General features: G+C 43.0%; 1 protein-coding gene across 2 annotated transcripts; it reads left to right on the plus strand.

The window, feature by feature from the left end:
- Positions 1–243: 243 nt before the first annotated feature.
- LOC102202752 (chondroitin sulfate proteoglycan 5-like) lies at positions 244–16,819 on the plus strand. Of its 2 annotated transcripts, none has more exons than XM_005728271.1 (6): positions 244–954; positions 6,436–7,216; positions 8,266–8,454; positions 8,761–8,923; positions 12,682–12,846; positions 15,670–16,819. In XM_005728271.1, exons 1-6 carry the CDS (start codon positions 873–875, stop codon positions 16,279–16,281), a joined length of 1,992 nt encoding a protein of 663 aa, XP_005728328.1. In that variant the 5' UTR covers positions 244–872; the 3' UTR covers positions 16,282–16,819. The 2 variants fall into 2 exon arrangements, with proteins under 2 accessions (XP_005728328.1, XP_005728329.1); XM_005728272.1 differs by having other exon boundaries at positions 8,761–8,839; positions 15,670–16,817.
- Positions 16,820–18,687: the final 1,868 nt, after the last annotated feature.

Consider the following 18,687-nt stretch of genomic DNA (forward strand, 5'->3'; position numbering starts at 1 on the left):
TGGCTTGGTCAGAGTGTGTGTGTGTGTGTGTTGGGGGGGGGGGGTGTTCACCAGCAGCTGCTATTGTCTGGAGTCTATATCTCAATATAAGACTAAGAGGATTATCTAAACGCACACTCTTAAAGAAGAGCAAACCTCTCTCCTCTGTCTGTTGGCCAAAGGCATTATGTGCCCAAATAACCCGGTGACATATAAAAACCACACGGGGAGAGAGAGAGAGAGAGAGAGAGAGAGAGACTCTTGGACCGAAGCTCACACACACATTAGCTGTGGCGTAAACTGGAGCATATTGACTTCCAGTGACAGCAGACGCTGTTTAAATCCCCCACTCACCCCCATTCTGCACGAGCGACAGCAAGCTGAGACTGGACACCGGGAGCATTTGCTCGAGTGATTGTCTGTGCGCGTGCGGCCTGGCACTCTGACACTGAGGCGCACTGTGCGCGCGCGTTCTTCGCCGGTGTAACCAAAAGCTGGGAAAAGGCGTATCAGTTCGACGACCCAGTCTCATTAGAATCTAGTCTGCAGACCCTTCGCTGGTCGCGCGCATTTTACTACTACAACTCCTCGCGGTGACGCTTCAGCTGTCGACGGAGTGGCACGCGCGCAAAAGCTGTGGAGAAGAGGGCACCCGCCCGGGACAATGGAACCGAACCCTAGCCGTTAAACAGTTGACACACACGCACGCGCGCGCACACACTGCAGCTGAGAGAGAGATCAGGCGTTTGGAAGGATAAAGGCGACATGGCGAAAACAGACAAGCTCTGAAGTTTGGAGGTTCTGCTGTGAGGATTATTGTACAGTCCACGGTCTGACCGGCGAAACGAGGACCAGAGTTTGCATCACTGTATCCAAGGGAATAAGCCCACGTTATGGCGCGCGCTGACAGCCGTTTGGGGACCTGGCAGGTGCTCCTGACCATCTCAATGGTCATCCTCCCTGTGTCTGCTCACGGTAAGTCCGCGGATCTACCGTGTCCCACCCTGTGCGTGCGTGCTACCTGTAATTATTTCTGTAAGGAAGCACGCGCACGTGCGTGAATCCAAATCACACTTGCTTTGGCATAGATTAGAAATAATGACAAATCCAATTGTCCGTGCATGCGCCATGGAAATATAGATGCCATTTAAAATGTGGGCACTGTTGGCATTATCCATTATGATTATTAAGCCTTTGCTTGGTAAATCTGTTTTGTGAGGACACATTTTTAATGCATTGATTAGTTTGGCCATTCGCCATTAGAAATGCCCAAATGTCCACATTTTTATAGCACGAACAAAATTGGATTCTCAGTCCAACCAATCACTACATTCTGCAGATAAACCTTATATTTTTGTCTCTCATCCTATTGGCTGCTATATGTACTGATCACTAGTGACACTTGAACCAGTGGCTGTGGGCAGGGTTCAGCCAGTATCAGGTTCATTAAGCGTGTGAAAGGCGGGTAGGAGGGGGGGGGGGGGGGAACCTCCCCCTGCCTGTAATTATGTTAATTCAAAGATGTAAGATCTACTACCCGGCTGTACTTTTTTTTTTTAATGAAAAATAATGAGATGTCTGTGGACGATCACAGCGACAGACACATTTTACAGTTCAGCACTGCAGCTGCGACCCGCCGTGCCGGTGCGTTCCCCAGACAAAGGCGGGATTAGGTGCACCGTGGCCGGGCTACAGGAGGCCCATTCATGGTGCTGAAAGGACTGAATTCCTCCAGACATTGAGGAGAAGGAGGGGTGGGGGGCGAGACGACTGGACAGGCCAACCCCGCTCCCCTCTCCTCCTTCTCGTTTACTGTCCATCCCATGGGATTTGTGGGAACACAAATCTGACATAGACGGTTCCTGCTCTGTGTGTCTGTCTGTGTATCTGTGTGGCATAGACACGCGCCCGCGTGCTCCCCCCGAGTGGTGGAAATGTGAAAAATCCTGGAAATATAAGAAACGAGCGCTACTGCTGTCGCTGCCCAGCAACAGGGTGGGTTGTGCACGCAGAGGGTCGTTAGGGTTCACACGAGCACGCGCATCAGCTGTATTTCCCCCCCATGCAGCCTTGTCTCGCGCCCTCAGTGGATAGCGAGGCGTTAACTCTATGTCATATTGACCGGTAAATATATGCCTGGCATCCTGTCCCCCATGTTTAAAGCCCGCAGACCACTTGCCAGGGGATATTTGTTTAATTAAGAGTACCAGGGGCCTACAGGGGATTCTTATTTCACTGGCTGCCTGGGGAGATGCAAATCTTTTAGATATTTTGCTTTTCACTAAACAGTAACCTGCTCATCACATAAAACGAAGAAACAAGGAAAGTGATTCACTGCTGCTTTAGTATTCCTGCAGAGTCCCTTAACATGCAGCACCTGCTGTCATAACGTCATTTTCAGCTCAAATTTAATACGTTCTTTTACTCACGCAGAGAGGTTTGCTTCAGCAGACTAATGTCTTTATAAAATACGGGTTTTTTTCATGACTGGGTAATTTGACTTCATTGGTTTTTATTTATTTAGTCTATAAAATGTTCACAAGTTCAGTGCTGCCTTTAGTCAAGGTATTTTTGTCTAACGGGGATGTGGTGGTGGTGAGTTACCATCATAAGATACAAAGTCACACCCCAAAAAAATCTGTCACTTTTACTTGATTTTAATAAATTATCAAATATAAACTGGAGATTATTCTTGCAGTCAGCTGATTGATTAATTGGCTAATCATTTTGAGCTCAAAGCTAGTCAATCCTCACACACACAAACACTCCTGCGGGAATAGATTTCTCTTGTTGGCCATGCCGGTAAAACAATGTGGACTGAATCCAGAACCCCAGCGTTCCTCCATGTGAGTATGTGTGTGCTTCTGTGTATCCAGTGCATAATGTGAGGTCCATCTGCCCCGTAGCCCCAGAAAGCTCATGATATGTCAGAATACATCAGATCATCAGCATCTCCTTGATTTTCTTTCCTTCGCAGAGATGGGGAGGAGGAAAAAAATCTTGAATGCCCACGGATCAATGGGCGGAAGCTGCAGGTTTTCATCATAAATGAATGTTTGATTGTAAAATAAATCAATAAGGCTCAAGTATTAATACATTCTTACATTTGGATGTTGCAGTTTTGCTCAGTAGGCACCTTTACCTGACTGCTGACTGTGAAAATAATAGCTGTAGTCAGCATCTTTTAGGTTTATATTGGTGGTCAAAGGTGGTTACAATGTACTTGTGTGCAGGGTTCCTTCCCACTGTGCCCTGATGGTAAGGCCGCTGGGAGTCTGCACTCCAACCAATCACAGTGACCTCAGGTAAAACTTGTTACCATGGTGACATGCTCCGTGTGATGCCAGAGGTTAAGAGCCGAGCGGCAGCTAAAGGCACAAATCGCACTGTTTCCCTTGTGCCCTTTGCTCTTGTAATCTCCACGAAGACTGCCAGCTGCTAACAGGATATGCAGCATCCGCATCTCAACAGAGAACAAATCGGCAGACTGAACCTTTAAATGAAAGCAGAATTCATTGTAATCAGATTTAGCCGGTGGAGCCTGTCTCTCCTCCAAAGTGTGAGGCATTGCAATCCTTGCCACCTGAGTTTTCCCAGAGATGGAGCTGGCATAAAACGCAGAGTGACTGCCTGGCTGATTGATCGAAAAACAAGAGAGAGCACCAACACTAGATTCTCTGTTTCCACTGCAACTCCCTCGCTCCATTCCTCCTTTCAACCTGGCACCTCTTTACATCTCACCATGGCAACTGCACTGTGTGTGTGTGTATGTGTGTGTGAGGTGAATCTCATGGTTCCTCAGCCACCGCTAGTCTCCGTGACTCGAGGCACGTTCAGATGGTTTTTGTATTAGTCCCGAATGAAGTGCCAGACACTGAAAGCAGGGATCTCATTGGACACGTTGATCTCAGGGTGCTGGTGGGAGAGAAGCTGTCCAGCCCAGCCATGTTTGGCCATTTGCAGATGTACGAGCCAGTGGAAAAGTGTGAAGAAGTGGCTTCTTGAAATGTAGTGAACTGTGGGAACACTGCAGCCAGTTCTTTCTTTCTTTCTTTCTTTAACGAAAGAAATACTTTGAACCACCATCTACATTAACTTTAGTAGTGTCCAACACATAGAAACTTTATATACAGGATCACCAGTAAAATCTCAGGAAAACCACTTAAAAAGTTTTTTTGCTTTACATCCAGAAAAGTGTTTTTTTTTTAATTCTGTAAAAGTTATACTTCTACATCATTAATGCTGTTGCACAATCCTCTGATATGCTTCAGGATTCGTTTAGTGCTCTTTTATGTCTGTTTAAAACTTAAAAGCTAAAGCTTTTAGTTTAACTCAGAACAAAAATGATAAACATCAGCTCACCTGTTATTGTCCAGCTGCAGAAAAAATACACATTTATGAACTCTGGGAACAAATTACGGTATCTCGTTTGTTTAATTGCAGTAAAACATATGTGTAAAAACGATATGTTGTGTTTTTTTTAAGTGCTCAAACAGTTCTTGGTCAGGTGTGTTTCCAGCAGCAATCAGCAGCGCCTCCTTGTTATGTGCTAATTTGTGAATTTCACATTTGGGGAATTTTTGCGTTTAGATGTCAGGCTTGATTTCTCTCCCTGTGCCCAAATGAATGCCAAGCTGACAACATAACAATTTAGTATAAATAATGCTTTAAAAATGTTTCAGTTTAAACAGATATCCTTAAAATTTGGCCCGAGTGTCTTCAGTGTGGGAGGGGTATCATTTGAGTCCTGGCAAGAAAGAAAATCTAAATGTATGAACACAGCATCATATGCCAGACAGGGAGTAGCTGAGCTCACTCAGGCATGTGTGCTCCTCACCCAATCAAAAAGTGACATTTTTTCAGCCAATGGAAAAATAGCACCGTGCTGTTTCTAATTTCTTAGCAGGAGCCAGGGAATCACTTAGAAAGAAGAAGTAGTACTGGGTAGCCTGCAACCCACCTTCCACACATCCAGTGCCCACCCTATAGTTTCACTGTGTTTTAGAAAGACAGCTCTGAAGTGGACTCCACACACAGTCATACTGCACTCTAAAAATCACTCCAACTTTTATGGAATAAAACAAATTAATCTTGTAATGTCTAAATTAAGTTTTTGTGTAATAACCTTAGTCTAGTCAGACATCATGTACAAAAAAACCCCAACCCCAAACTAAATCTCACAGGCAGGAGGAGATCCCAGCAGCTGGCCTCTAATCTTCAAACTAAAAGCCTGCTTTCCTAACCTCTGAGCTATTACTACACCTACCTTCCTTTTTACCCACTTATTATTCCTAGATGCCCAAAAGTAGGAGGCTGAAACTGCCTTTGATAGTATCCTGTTATTTCCTTATCTTGCTTAAACTATTTGCCAGATTTACTGAGGCGATATAATGCTCACGCTGGCTTAAATCACAGAGACTCTGCGTTTTATAGCTGCACCATTTCACCAAGTGGAAATTTGTCAAGATATCAAGTGCATTTTTTTTTGCAGTGTTACCAAATTCTTTTGGAAATACGTGTCTCCGCTTGAATTTAAAAGAGAGTTCTGTGGGTTTTAATTATGTGTGGCTGCCGAGAATGAGCATGCAGTGAGGGGCCAATTAACAGTCTGCTGCCTGCTGGAAGATTTTAAGACTTTTCTGGTGATATCTTCGCCTTTCTGCCTATGAGTGTGCGTCTTTCTCTGTAGACTGCTAAAAGCAAGAGAAGTTTCCAGCCAGGCGGCTTCTAACCTACAACTCTAACCCCTAATCTAATCCTCACCCGGTCTCGGTCACTAGAGCACATGACTCAGGCGCTAATCCTACATCATGCAGTCTTCAGCTCTTGTTGACATTTCTTTGACAAGTAATCAGTTGGCTTTTCAAAGGGAAAGTGGAGCCAAGTTTTTAGTAACACTTTCACTCACACTGAATAGATTTTGTATTTTTTGGTTTATAATTGAATAATATTTTAAAGCTCAGAGGAGTTAATAGTCAGGGAGATGGTGAATTCTCTTAGAAGACCAGGCTAATACAACTCTAAAGCACCTCTGCACAAGGCTGTGGTGGAGACTGCAGTGGATCTACCAAAGCCATATCCTTGGGCCTCAGTCTTTATCATACAAAACTAGACTCAGCACCTTCGGACTGGTTAAATCTATATATAAAAACCTTTGTGTGTACTTTTTGTGAAGAGTAAGACCACAGCAAATAAAAGCCAAAGCAATTCAGTTTTCTGTTATTCTTTGGTGTTATGATTTGTAAATATGTCAGGGTTCCTCAGTTTCACACATCAAAGTAGGTTCACCCAATAAAAGGCTTTTAAAGCAGCTGTTTAATGTCTTCTTTGGCTGCTGCGATGGCTTGGGTCTAGAGGCTACAGATTTTAATGGAAAGCATGAACTGCATACTTCACAGTTTCCAGAGTTAAAAGTCAAAAGTTGAGCTCTTAACCCTTGTTGTGTGTGATTGACAGGGAGGCATTCAATTGGCAAACACCACCATCATCGCAACCATTCATCTGTCAACAAGGAGGCCTTGAACACCAGGATGGTGCTAAGTGATGACTCAGCAGAGAGAGACCATCTGATTGGAGCAGGCCTTGTGTTTGGTGCCAAACTCCCACTCAGCTCCACCAAACACCACCACTCACATAAGCGCGTCCACTTGGATTTTGTAGAGGAGGACCCACCTGTGGCGGAGGAGCTAACTGCAGGAGGTGGGGGTCCAGATCAGCCCGGGAACCCCTTATCCGATGACGTCATCACCGTGGAGTTTCACAGTCCTGCCCCCGACGTCGTGCCCTCCGATGCTGCTCTGGGATGGGCGAAAGCCCCCAAGCCCCAAAAGCAGAAGGCAGGCGACCCTACATCATGGACCCTTTCTGATTTTTACGACTATCTATCCCCCGATGATGACGACCCCTCGGCAGTCGATACAACCCCAGAACCCGAACCCTCCCCGTCACCTCCAGCAGAAATGGAGGATGAGAATCCGCTCCTGGCTGGTTCTCCTGCTGTTCCCGACAAGGTCAAGCCTAACGTGGACAGCAGGCCACCCTTACCAGCTCCTCCCATGTCAGGGCAAGACCAGGATGAGGGGCTAGGCTTAGGAGGTGCCATGGGGGAGGGTGGCTGCAGGCTGGGCTTTGTGCAGTCTGGGCCCGGGGTGTGTGTATCTCAGTGTGACGTCAAACCCAATTTCTGCTTCAATCAAGGGGTGTGCACCGTAGTGCCAGGAATGGGAGCCTTCTGCAGGTGAGAGCTATGCAAACACAGGATCATACAGTCTTCCTTTTTCCATCATGCATAGTAATTTAAATGCAGGATGTGACTTTTTGGTGAGTAACTGGCATTTGTGTGTGCACATTATGTGCAAGGCAGCAGGGGTGCCCGAGAGGGTCGTTGGGTGCTAAAATATTCCCCTTTTTAATTTGTCTTCTTGGGATAATTTCCAATATGCTTGTTCTCCCACACAATTGAAAAGATGTAGCATGAACACTGGAAACACAGACACACACACGCACGCACAAACACGGAAACAGAAGGCTGGCCTGATGTGTCACAAGGGTTTGTCAAGATCACAGCAGGGTCCCCAAGAGATAATCTCAGTTTTGGGTTTTGGAGGCAGGGCGTAAAAGAGGGTGTGTGTGTTGTTAGGCTGCTGGCAGCTGACAGAGACACACAGCATGCACAAATAGAAAGTACGAGAAAGATGACAATACACTGAGGTCACACAAACTCGCGCGCTCGCACACTGCTCATGCAAATGCACACGCATTCATTCACGCCTTGATGGCACCATCTGCCCTCTCCTGCAGCCTCTCTGTAAGCCTGGAGGCAAACTGTTGCTTATCTTATCATACCTGCTGAGTAATATGCACACACACACACACACACACATGCATATGGACACACACACTTACATATGCTCAAACAGCAGTGAAAAAGTTGTAAGTAGTTTGACAGAAAAAGATCAGGAATATGGAAAACGCATACACACACACACACACACACACACACACACACACACACACACACACACACACACACACACGTGTTCTGATCCTTTGATCTCATTAAGGGGCTAGGCTGCAGGCCAAATCCCTGCTTTGCTGGAAAGACCTCAGGACAGCATGTCAATAGCTCTGAGTACAAGTTTACACTTACACATTGTAGGCATAATTCTGGCACACAGGCACACACCTTCTTGGGCATTTGGCTTTTTTATTTTGAGGATAGAAAGAAAGACAGAAAGTTAATAATAATAAATTAATATGGTCTCTTTATATTCCTTCTTAATCCAGGTGCAATGTGCAGGACTACGTGTGGAACAAAGGTGCGCGTTGCGACTGGGCCGTCACCGAGTTCCAGGTGCTGTGCGTGGTGGTGGGCGTGTCCTCCGTGGTCCTCCTGCTGCTTTTTATGATCATCGTATTCTTTGCCAAGAGGCTGCACCACCTCAAGAACGAGAACAAGCGCCTTCGCAAACGCAGGTGTGTGCGTATGACCGGGAAGTGAGAAAATATTTTTGAAAAGAGAGCTGTGACTCACAGTTTGGTCGGTGCAAAGCGAGGTGACAACCTTATTACAAGCACATGGCAGTCAAAGCAGAGCACATGTGAAAGGAAGTCTATAGTCAGTCTGCTAAATTATTTGGTTTTCACAGAAGTGACATGTGTTTTGTGCGAGCTGGTATACGTAGTGGAGAAAAAATGCAGCTCTTAAAGATATGAATGCAAAAAACAACCATATTACTCCAAATATTTACCACACAAATCTCTCTCTCTGCCATCCTGCAGTAAGTACCGCCCACAGAGCAGCGAGCCACAGACGGACGGCCTCTCAGTTTCCACAACAGCTGACGGCTCACAGCCAAACGTAAGGAAACTGTGTGACACCCCTCCGCCCGCTCCCCAAGCTCATACTCACAACCTGGCGTACTATGACAACATTATCTGTCAGGTATGCCCAGCTCTCCTCATGTTTGGCCCCTTTCCCCCCTTTTTCTTAGTTTTTATTTCATTTTTCTATATATTTTCCCCCCTTCCCACCTCATTGTGTTCTCTCCTGTGTTGTCTCCCTGCCAGCTTCGCTTGATGATTCAGTCTACTGTATGTTTCTGCTGCACTGTTCTTGTTATTAAACTGCCATCTGAAGTTTGCAGGCGAACCAAAACGCACCATAATGTTGTCCTGTTACATCAAGACATAGATGAAAATGTAGCGTATGTCTGTGTTTAATGTTTTTCACCCTGACCGATTCCCCTCAGAGGCCATCAACAGCCAGCTTTACCTGGGACTATAAACCCAGAAATTCTTATAATCAGCTCCAGGTAAGCACAAAGGAGATGCCCACATTACCTACATTAGTCTTCCTCCCTGGCTTTGCTTTAAAGTCCCCAACTGTGCAACTGCTAGAAACTTACAGTATTGTGCAAAAATCTCGAGCCACCCATTACTCCTTTATATTTTGTTTCAAGTAGCCAGACATTCCCATGTGTTTTAAAGTTCTCTTGAACAATAGTTCCTCAGGCTTTGTGAGGGTCATTCAGAGTTTTTCCATTTGGCTGCGTTTTCACCCATTTTCAGTCCAGTTCTTGGATCTGACCATTTTCAGAGGCATTCAAGTGTAAAAAAGACACCTGATTCAACACATAGACAATTAGCAAAGAACCAGTTTTAAATTGTATCTGTATGAGCACTTTGTTACTAGCAGCCTGTCACAAAACCCATCATGTTGGATCAATTGCATTTTTTGGGGGGTTCAAACCTTCATTAGCATGTACAGAGTAGGTCAGGAGAGAGGTACAACAATGTCTACAGCCATCTGTAAATCATGGTGGAGGCTCCGTCAGGGGTTGCATATTAATTTCAGCCAGTGGTGTTGGAATTGTTGTCAAAACTGATGAAATTCCAAACACAGAATTCATCATGCAAAACCATCTGGAAAGCATTAGATCGGCAACAGCTTCATTTTTTTTTTTTTTTTACCATGACAATGACCACACTTCCAATGCAGTAAATGCCTGAAATAGACAAACACACGGTGAAGAACTATCAGTCATGGATTGGCCTCCCTAAATAACTCTCTTCCAAAGAAAAGCTTTAAATGTCCTTCAAGAAACCTTCGAGAACTATTTCTGAAGATTACTTAAAGAAATTACAAGAAAGCTTGACTAAAAGAGTTCAGGCTGTGTTGAACAATAAAGGTGGATTAAAGGTAGAATTATACAAACTCCTTTTTTTGCCTTATATGCATGAATACTTGCACATTTTAATAAATCGCCACATCTATTTCTCATTATCTCAGCAAAATATCAAGAAAAGAGATGCGGCTCAAGACTTTTGCACAGTACTGTAAATCTTTTGCACTTTATACGCTGCAAGCTGTCACTTCCACGACCTCTTCCCGCACCTGATCTCGTATCAGCTGAATTCCATGTAGCTGTAATGATTAATCACACCCTGCCAGGCGTCCTGCAGCCAGTTGTTCAGATATGTAGGCATCGCTGTGTGGAGAAACAGCGAGTTCATACATTTGCTGCCTCTCCTACCTGCGCCTCTGCAGCTTCCTGAGAAGCTCGCTGAGGAAATTGAGCCACCATTTTGTCTCAGCTGCTTGCTCTTCATGCAGCTCAAACAGCCATTTTGGGTCCCCCTGCAGCAGGTTTCCTCTTTTCTCCCCAGTACCCCTCCACAGGTTGTGCATTCTGTAGCATGCAGTAATGCATTCATTTCTGTCCACAATTCTTTTGTGTGTGTGTGTGTTGTGGGGGTGTTGTGTTTGCAGGAAGATGTGTTTGTTCCCCTGTTTGCATCCATCAATCGCCTGCTGGGTTACTAAGGCAATAGAGAAGGTTACTGATGCATGAGTAAATTCATACTTAAAATTCTGTGTGGATTCTTGTGAATAAAGACGGATATAATAGGAGAATAACTTAAACGGCGTAGGGGGTGTAGGAGATCAACAGCAACAGCACGACTTTAAATTTTCGGAACCTGTTTTGATGTGAAAGGGCGTTCAGCGAATTGCGTACAACAGTAGCCAGTGAAACTGATCGATTGTGCCCTACTTACCGCCTGATGTGACTTTGACCTTCAGATGTTAGTGAAAAGCCAATCAATGGATAGCTTGAACAATTACGAGCCTGACACACGGACACGAAACACAATGGATTTGCATCTTACAAAAACAAGTCTCTGGGACTGACTTCACATTTGATCTGCTGAACTACCTGAAGTGATCAAATTAGGATTTAAAAAAAATAAATAAGCTGCTGCTCTGAGAGCGGTGCTGGCATTTCAGTGTAGTGATTATAGCTACTTTTCGGTATCTTCCGGATCCTCTAAATGTCAGGTCGGGGGGTTAAAAAGCCCCTGCAGGTACATGTCCTGTATTGCAATTTCTTTTAAATGTCATAGGTCCAACAGGTTTTTTTTTTTTATGCTGCGGTATGATTAGCTGATTAGATAAAGGCCTGGATGTGAAGGTGGTGGTGGTTTTTCCGTGACTTTCAAGAATGATTATCTCGAGCAAGCAAGAGGGAAAGGGTTTTCTGGAAGGGTTTTTTGTGTGCTTTTTGTTTTAACCAGTTATAAATATCATCTTTAAGTTCAGTTAGGCCAGTTACTCTGCGATGTCTGTCTCTCCTAGTCTGGCAGTGTATTTCTGCCAGTTCAGATTAAGTTGTCTCTGCAAAATCGTAATGCACAGCGATGCGCCACTATATTAGATCTTTCCCCAGCACACACTAAGCAGTTTTTCCCTGTTAAATGACTGTCTGAGCAAGTGATTGCACACTCTTGCAAACAACAGTACAGTAAAAGTTCAGTTCTGTAATTAAAGGTGCAATCTTACACAAAATAGACCCCCCTGAGGATGATTATTAGACCTCAACATAACTTTACCTTCGCCAGGGGAAAAAGTGTACACATATCTATATTCCCAAGCAGTAAAAGATGCATATTTGCACAGCTAAGAGAGTAAAAAGAGTAATTTAAAAAGGAAATCTCACTATTATTATTTTACAAGAATTCTGTTTAGCTGGATTTACTGACCAAAATAGTTTTTTTTTTTAAATGTACTTGAGTGTGTTTGTGATTTTTCAACAAAATACTGTGCACTCAAAAAAATGTATCTACATAAGACAAGTATTTTACAAGCAAATGACTCAGATAAACTTAAACAGTTTCTTAGGAGCTACCTAAAAGAGTTGTATGGAACCACTTGACATAACTTTTTTAAAAGCAAATCTTCCAAAATTGTTCAAATGTTTCACCAAATTCCCCCCAAAATAAAAAGAACTTGTAGATTTTTAAGGTTCCACTAATTACTTGATGATTTAAGTTAGATAAAACACATTTACTACATTCTGGTAAGTCTCTCTGTGCATGTCTTGCATATTAGCTGCACACTGGTGTAAAGGTTTTCTCTTACAGCAAAGAAAAAGTCTGGTTTGGGAGTTTCCAGAGGCTTTTGTTCTCACCTTGCATGCTGGATTGTCCTCCCACAGTCCAAATACATGTGCGTCAGGTTAATTGGGGATTTTAAGGTGCCTGTAGGTGCAGATGTGAGATGGATAAAGCTTTGAGTTGTAAGTTGTAAGACTGGCACCATGGAAGTGTTGTTGTATTTCCCAGAATAGTTTTGTACCTCGTCATTAAAATTTCGTTTTCTCTGCATATGAAGCATCTGTGAAGCGTAACCAACTTTCTCTGCAGGATGAGCCGCAGAAGCAGGAGAACCAAGCCAAGTCCCCGCAGCCCAAGGAGGAGGGGTCTATGAACATCCTCAACTCTCACTCCCCAAAGCACGAGAACAACCGCCCGGCCTCCGCCGTCCACGACCACGGCCTCACTCCTAACAACACGGAGGAAAAAGCCGAGGTAAACATGCTCCAGAACAACCTGGTATAAAGCTTCACCTTCTGTTAAAGTGTGCACACACACTCACACACACACACACAAACGACATAGCGCCGAGGCTAACATCGTTTACACCATGCAAAGTGCATACTGTGCATTTCTAGCAGTCTGATGAGACCTAATGTAAAAAGTAAGCACAACATGAATTAAAGATACAACTTGAAAAGCACAATAGTCTTGTTTACAAGGCTACCATGCCAACACTGATCACATAGTGGTGCCGCCTCCTCCTTCCTTTCATATCCGCCCCTTATGCTGGACTAAAACCTCTGGCTTGGACCAACTATTGACTGACTTTCCTTTCTGCTGATGCCCTGCCTTGGTCTTTGGCCAATGAAATCCTTTGCTGTCTTTTCTCACATTTCCCCAGCCCCTCCTTCCCCTTACCTCTGCTTGCCCCGCCTTATTGTTGCTCTCTGCCCGCATGCATTGGTGTTATCAATGAAAAGTGTCTGAAAACATAATATTTGCAACAAAAAATAAAATAAAAAGAAGTACGTGGAAATTAAGTGGATCTGTATTTGCGAAATATTAATGTTTGCTAATAAGTGGATATGTCTAGATTACATGAGGTCAAAGTAACTGCTCGGAGTTGATATACTATATACAATAGATATATTACACACGCTGTGTCTTGATTTTCAGTGTGATTTATAATGCTTTAATGTACCTTGCTATTCTTTTGTACTTTTTTTGGTATACATGGAGGATTGCAGTTCACGGTTGTTGGAATAAATCTTTTTAATTTACCCAGCTTGTCCCGTGTGTTGTTGTGAGCTTTCCTCCAGACTGTATCTCTCTGTCCAGCTCTTTCTTTCTTTTTCTTTCTTTCTTTCTTTCTCTGCATGTCTGCCTATGATGAAGCTAACTACTGCCCAGCTGCTCTCCCGCTAATAATAACTGAATGCTCGGCTGACCCTGCTTTTGTGCTACAGTAGGCTCCTCACAGATTGCACCGTCCGCACACACAATAGTGATTGCCCATTCAGAACCATGGACAGCTCCCTCAAATGAATAGAAACCGCAATAAAAGGTTCAAATGAAACATGTTTTGTTCAATATGAAGAAATTTAACGCAGGCTTTTTAACCAGACCGGCAGAGGGAAACAGGATTTCTGAGTTTTCTTTTGGTTTTTTAATTTTTGATGTAGTATGCTCCTTTATCTGTACTTTCCATGTATTAAGAAGTACACATGTTCCTGTTTGAATACCCCCCAAATTCCAACCTCCACTCTGTACTTACACTGATGAGAATGTAATTCGCCATAGTTATTTTTATTCATCTACGCTAAACACCTCTTCTGACAGCAGTGTTTTTAAGTATCATATACACTCACCTGACAGTTTTTTAGGTACACCTTGCTAGTGCCAGGTTGGAGCCCCTGCTTTAATTCTTCGTCGTATAGATTCAACGAGGTGCTGAAGCATTTCTCAGAGATTTTGGTCCATATTGAAATGACAGCATCCCTAAGGTGCTCTGTTGTATTCAGATCTGGTGACTGTGGCAACTATTTGCGAACTCATGTCATGTTCAAGAAACCAGTTAGAGATGATTGAGCTTTGTGACATGGTGTGTTACACTTCAGGATAACAAGGATGGACATGGTCAGCAACCAAAAGTAAATCTCCCACACTGTTACAGCACCACCACCAGCCTCAGCTATTGATCCAAGGCAGGATAGAGCAATGCTTTAATGTTGATTACACAAAATTTTGACCCTCTAATCTGAATGTCGCAGCAGAAAGACTCATCAGACCAGACAACGCTGGTCTAATCTTCTGTTGTCCAATAATGGTGAGCTCTTTGAATTGTAGCTTCAGTATCCTGTTCTTAGGTGACAGGAGTGGCACCCAGTGTGGTCTTCTGCTGACCCACCTGCTTCAAGCTTTAACATAAAGTTCAGAGATAATGGGTGGTAACGGGTGGTTATTTGAATTACTTTTATCTTCATGTAAGTTCAAAGCGGTCTCGCAATTCTCCTCCAACATCCGAGAACATCAACAAGGATGGTTGTATGTGAAAATCCCAGCAAATCATCAGTTTGTAAAAGAGTCAGACCAGTTCACCAACAAACAATGCCACATTCAAAGTCACTTAAACTTCTGTTCATCCCCATTCTGATGCTCTGTTTGAAACTCAGCAGACCTTGTGTTCATGCATAAATGCACTGAGCTTCTGCAGTGTACCTGTATAAAGTGGCAGTGAGTATATATGTCATCATTATGAAAAAGAATATTGATATTCAGAACAGTTTAAACTAAATTCTCAACATTTATAGCCACTTAGTCCCAAATTTTATTACAGTTTAAGCTATAATCATTATATTTCTATTATGTATCTAATGGAAATTATTACCTAACTGTGCAGTTTCCCTTAACTCCACGAAGCTCAAAGCGTCTCTCAGCTCGCTGCTTAGCTAGCTAGTCTGTAACTCTTTGGAGCTACTGCCTCTTACACCCTTCTTCAGCAAACAGACACTGATCTTATTCAGGAGTTATCGAGAACAAGAGCCACAGGAGTTTGAGAGTGAATATTAATTGAATGTTGTTCTGTAGTTGCCGGACATGTAAATCAGCACAGTATTTGTCATTTGGTATTTCTCATCATTTCCCCCCAAAAGCTAATTACACCAAGAAGCTAAAAATCAATACTGTAGCTTTCAGCTATCCCAGGGGCCCAGTGTCACCCCTGTGCTTGTCAATGTAATTTGATTTCATGTTTTTGCCTTCATGACTCTTCCTGCATTGTTGCAATCTTCTCCACTTACCATATTTCAACATCAGGATGGAGTGACTATTGGCCTGGAAGTGCTTCTCCCCAAAGAGGCCAAGCTTCACCCAGAGAACAACCCGCCCCTTCAGTATGATGTCTTCCTCTACAAGGTTGCCAACAATGGAGACCCTGCCTCTCCCAGCCAAGGCCTCACCTCTCACTCATCCAGTTCTTACCCGACCACTCATCCCATTCCCAGATCACCCAATACACCTAAGACATCCAAGGTTCCTAAGTCAAACAAATCCCCCAAACAGACCAAGGAACCGCTGAGAGGGAGGCACTCTTCACCTGGCCGGCACCGCTCACCCGGTCGCCATCCATCACCAAGTCGCCACTCAGCTCCCGGGTGTTATTCTTCCCCTATCTGCCGTATGTCTTCCCACCACTCTCCCTCTCATTTCCAGTGCATGCCCACCTGCTCACCCACTCCCCCTCAGCTACGCAGGCCCAGAGGTCGGTCTCAGGATCCGGAAGCTGAGGCCTCAGAGACTGGGCGAGAGTACTATGGAGGACACATCCGCCCATTCCCATCATCACCACATCTTACCCAGCCTCCTCCATCACCATCCAGGGGGAAGTACTGCCCGGTCAGTACCCGATCCCTGCCACCACTCTCCTGACCAGGCCTTTGCTCAGTCCAGCCCTTTAAACGCACAAACATCTGTCATGATCTACTCTGTCCAGTGATCTGTGTCCATCATGTCTCTAACTTTTTTTTTTAAAATTAGCTATTTATAGTTTTTTCATCCACCTTTCCATCTTTGCACCCTGTTTCCCCACTTTTATACCCTTAGGATAAGGAAGGCACCTAAACCTGTTCTAGGAAACTAAATAACTGGGACAACCCTGCACAGACCACATTCACTGAAATTGAAACATGGATGGACCAAAAATACACCAATAAATCACTGCATGGTTGCTGCAGCTGCATATTCACACCTCTCTGTAAAAAAAAAAAAAAGGCCCAACATCTCAAGGCTCAGGTTTCTGCTCACAGAATAAACTCTTATATGTGAACAACACTATCTTAGCATGGTGCCAACATCAGCGACAGCTGACGATATTGTCAATAAAAGGTTTCATAGCCTTAGTGTTATCAGCAGTTTATACAAATCTTTTGCTATTCGATGTGTATTTTTTCATGTTTTCATAGGTGTTTTGAGTGTCTTTTCAGTGTTTCTAATCCTTAATAAATAGGATACAACAAATCATGCAGTACTGTTTTCTGAAGATGGAGAAACTTTCTGTGTGGTGGCTGTTCATGAAATATGAGGGACTCTGCTGCCCCCTTGTGGACAATGCAAACATTGCAACGAATGGTCTTTGGGAGTGGTTAGATGGATCCTTATACTGAGACACTGCCACATGTTTTACATAAACAACAAAAATAAAATAAAAATAAAACGAGGTTATTCAAAGAGTAAGACCGATATTGTGCATTATAATAGTGCAGTTTGCATTATTAAATAATATGCACATTATAAATGTGAGAAAAAGCTCTAAGAAGGTATAATACAGAAATATTTGTTTGAGAATTAAAATGATCCTGTCAGGGAAATCTCATGTTTTTGAATGAACCCCAGAAAAATTACAATTTCTTTGATGTATAAAAAAATTTCAAATTATTTGAAATTGTTTGAAATATTCAAAATATTACTTTTTAAACATTATTTTAAATGAAACCGGGGTGAGAGAGGATATATAGTTCTCTGAAGTGGTGTGTTGGTGTCCATGCTCATAAAGAGAGCCTATAACTGGAAATTTATATGACACCAGTTAAGCTTCCTGATATTTAAGGTGCTGCATGAGTAGAAAGTTAGTAGATAGTTTGCAAACCAGTACATAGCCTTAGTAGCATTTGTACCACTGGATGGTTACTGTTATCACTCTTGATATTATACATTTACATAAGGAGACTCGTGCTGTGAATAAAGTTGTGGTTGTTTTTGTTGTTTTTTAATAAAAAATAATACAAACTAAAGTCAATACATATGGCAGATATAATGACACTGCCTTTTTTATGCATTAAGAACAGCTTATGTCAGGATTAGGAGAAAAACATAAATGAACAGTTTGTTTAAATGACGACAAAAAAAGACAAAAGAAAAAAGATGTGTTTAACCAGAGTATTAAAATGCATCTAAATATGCATTAAAACCAGCTCATATTTGTGATTTAGACTACAGTTATGTATATAGTGAAAAAAAAAGCACTTAAATAGCAGTTTAAACACTTTTATTCTGTCTATATCATTCTCAAAACAAACACAGAATGAGAGGGTGTGATGTTCCCCTTAAAATTTAGAAATTTATTTAGTATTGCACTTTTTCCGGCTGGGACAGGCTTCAGCTGTTTAAGTGAACAACCCTGTAATGTTCAGGATGCAAGCCCAATCATCTCCAGTAGCAGTACTTTTGTTTCTTCGGGTGATTCAGATTACAATTTCCCACAATGTGACCTCTTCTGCAGCAGCAGTTAACAGCTGCAGGCTGCAGCGACTCAGCTTTACTCTACTCTGATGTTTCTCAAGGATGAAGACCACCTTCTGGTTCCAGATGGAGAAGGTGAAAGAGAAGTTATTCTTCCTTCTTTTTCTATTTGTCAGAAATGGGCACAGAATGAATAATTTTCAGAAGCCCCCAAGGTGCCCACAGTGTGTCCTTTGTACGTCCTCGGTTTCCACTTTTTAATTTGCCCTTGAAGTATTTAGGATTTTCTGAGAGTTTTTCCTACAAGGACACTTAAAAGGTGAGAGTGTGAAAATACAATAAGAAGAATTTCTCTTACCAAGGAAACCTTCAATGTTTTTCTACACTAATACAAAAAAACCACATAAACCATGGACAGAAAAGCATTTTGCTATGGTGAAATACCTCAGGTGGATGGTTGAAAGTAACTGACTACATGGTCATATTCACATGTTCCTCCCTGTCTTTAATGCAGTCTTTTACTCCAAAGAGTCTGACCTCCACAAACCGCCAGACAGCTGTTATTACAAGCTGCATTTCAGCTTTAAAGTAGAGTGA

The sequence above is a fragment of the Pundamilia nyererei genome, unplaced genomic scaffold (genome assembly GCF_000239375.1).
Source record: "Pundamilia nyererei isolate P.nyererei 1_Seehausen unplaced genomic scaffold, PunNye1.0 scaffold00028, whole genome shotgun sequence".
NCBI lineage: Eukaryota > Metazoa > Chordata > Actinopteri > Cichliformes > Cichlidae > Pundamilia > Pundamilia nyererei.